Source organism: Nuphar pumila, chromosome 4, assembly GCF_984573655.1.
Source record: "Nuphar pumila chromosome 4, dmNupPumi1.hap1.1, whole genome shotgun sequence".
Classification (NCBI taxonomy): Eukaryota; Viridiplantae; Streptophyta; class Magnoliopsida; order Nymphaeales; family Nymphaeaceae; genus Nuphar; species Nuphar pumila.
The window spans coordinates 28,471,188-28,473,439 of record NC_143252.1 but is presented as its reverse complement, the minus strand read 5'-3'; the positions used below and the strand labels follow the sequence as shown (position 1 = coordinate 28,473,439).

The 2,252-nt window shown below is 43.2% G+C and overlaps 1 protein-coding gene across 1 annotated transcript; it reads right to left on the bottom strand.

Moving 5' to 3' along the window:
• Window positions 1-605: 605 nt before the first annotated feature.
• Window positions 606-1,294, bottom strand: LOC149839754 (histone H2B). Its single transcript, XM_090002796.1, has one exon. The coding sequence runs from the start codon at window positions 1,197-1,199 to the stop codon at window positions 756-758; it is 444 nt and encodes a 147-aa protein (XP_089858922.1). The 5' UTR covers window positions 1,200-1,294; the 3' UTR covers window positions 606-755.
• Between the last annotated feature and the right edge of the window lie 958 nt (window positions 1,295-2,252).

The following is a 2,252-nucleotide window of genomic DNA, read 5'->3' as shown; positions in this document are numbered from 1 at the left end:
GGGGTTTACTTTTTCGGCATTCAAAGCCTTTGAATTACATGTATTTTTTTTTTTTTTGAAAGGCAAGCTGGGGTCAGGCAGACTCCTACCCATTATATACAACGATACCATTGGGATTTGAACTTGCGATGATGAATAGGCAGCTTCTAAGATGAGTCCCACAACTATAGCTCAAGAAATGAACGGCTGAAACAAAAGAAACCAGATGGCGTTATGGCTGCCGTTCATCAAATGGAAGAACGGCATCCAAGGCAGCTCTGACAGTATACCGTCAGAACTGCCTGACTTGTTACCCGGATTTAATCAAGAGCGTGTTTTGAGCTTCATGTAGCTGAAAATTGAAGACCACTAACAAAACAGTTTTTTTTTCATTGACGGAAAAAAAAAACCTCCAATTTGAGGGGGTTCTATTCTGGCAAATCGCAAGAATTCAAAAATATTGCCCGCCAATTTGAAGGGAGGAATAAAAATAATCGTTTAAGCAATAGTTTGGGTCGTCTAACCAAGTATTGCTGAAGCAAGAACATAGATGATATTCGAACTCACTGCTAGTTGCATGTGCGAACCCAACCCACGTAAAAAGAAACATCAACACATGAACACAATTTCAGCAGATAACAAGGTCATTCCTTTACATTACTTCAAGACCAAATACGAAGACAAATTAACAAGAAAAGAAACAAGCCAAGGATGATATTCTCAATAAGTTCGAAAACCTAAAGAAAACTCTAGTCAAGAAGAAGCCCCAGGAAACCCTAAGAGCTCGTGAACTTGGTCACCGCCTTGGTGCCCTCGGAGACGGCGTGCTTGGCGAGCTCGCCGGGGAGGACCAGCCGGACGGAGGTCTGGATCTCCCGTGAAGTGATCGTAGGCTTTTTGTTGTAGCGAGCGAGACGAGAGGACTCCTGGGCGATCTTCTCGAAGATGTCGTTAATGAAAGAGTTCATGATCCCCATGGCCTTGCTCGATATGCCGATATCGGGGTGGACCTGCTTCAGCACCTTGAAGATGTAGATCTTGTAGGTCTCTCCGCTCTTTTTCACCCTCTTCTTCTTCTTCTTGTCACCGGCGGCACCGCCTTCCTTCGGGAGACGCTTCTCCGCCTTAGGCTTCTTCTCCGCCGGAGCCTTTTCCGCCACCGACTTCTTCTCCTCCGCCGGCTTCTTCTCCGCTGGCTTCTTCTCGGCCTTTGGTGCCATCGCTACGAACGAATAGAAAGAAAAGGTGGGGAACAAACAAAAACCCTAGACCGGTAACTAAAGAGGGATTGCAGAGTGGAAAATTGGAGGGAAACAGAATGATTTAGTGAGCTGGGAAGGAGGTTTGGAATCTTATTTATACGTATGAGAGGACGAATTTAATTGGAGGAGAAAGTTTCTGGCGCTGATCGATGACGTGGCAGATATATGACGGTTTATCGACAGAACCTTATCGACGGCTGCTGACGGTGACATCGTCATCGATCCGCGTCGTTCGAAGATGGAGACTCGCGAGGATTTCGGATGAGAACGGGACGTGGTAAAGCGATAAATTGCGGAGATGCCATTATAGATATTACGATGTTGCCATTTGAGGGTTTTTTGGGTTTAATGAATCGGGTTCGGACCACCGACTCTGAACTCGGATCTGAGGTCATGTGTTCCGATAATATGGACCATATGGGAGCTTAATAAAAGAACAAACGTATAAATTAGGGGTATCAACGGGTTGGGTTTACCGAGACCCGACCTGAACCAAACCCTATAGGATCTGGTTATGATGATAAATAATAAGACCTGGGTCTGAACTCAAAGGTTCTATTAATACATGGACCCGGGTATAGTTTGTGAAATTTTATACCAGACTCGGACTCAACCCGAGTTTCAATTAAGATCCACAATTTTTCAATGTAAAAATGATAAAAAAAATATGGTTTATCAGGTATGGTTCGGGTCTGGTTCACGTAGTTTTTATCAGGTTCGAGTATGGTTTTTCTTATAGTGGACCCGATTAACCCTAGCACATTTAACCCTTAAGAGGAGGTTGTTTTGACCAAATTTGACCTCATGGATGTGTTCAACGATCAAAATAGTAAGAAACAACCCTTGGATCATAGTTTTTCCATGTAAAAATATGTTTTTTCTAAGGATTGAAAATTTAGTACATTGTAGGCCGTTGAATTTACAACCCTTATAAAATCTGAAACACACATCAGAAAAACATGATCCAAGAGGTCAGCTTCCACTAAAGTTAATATGAAGAATAGTAGGTCA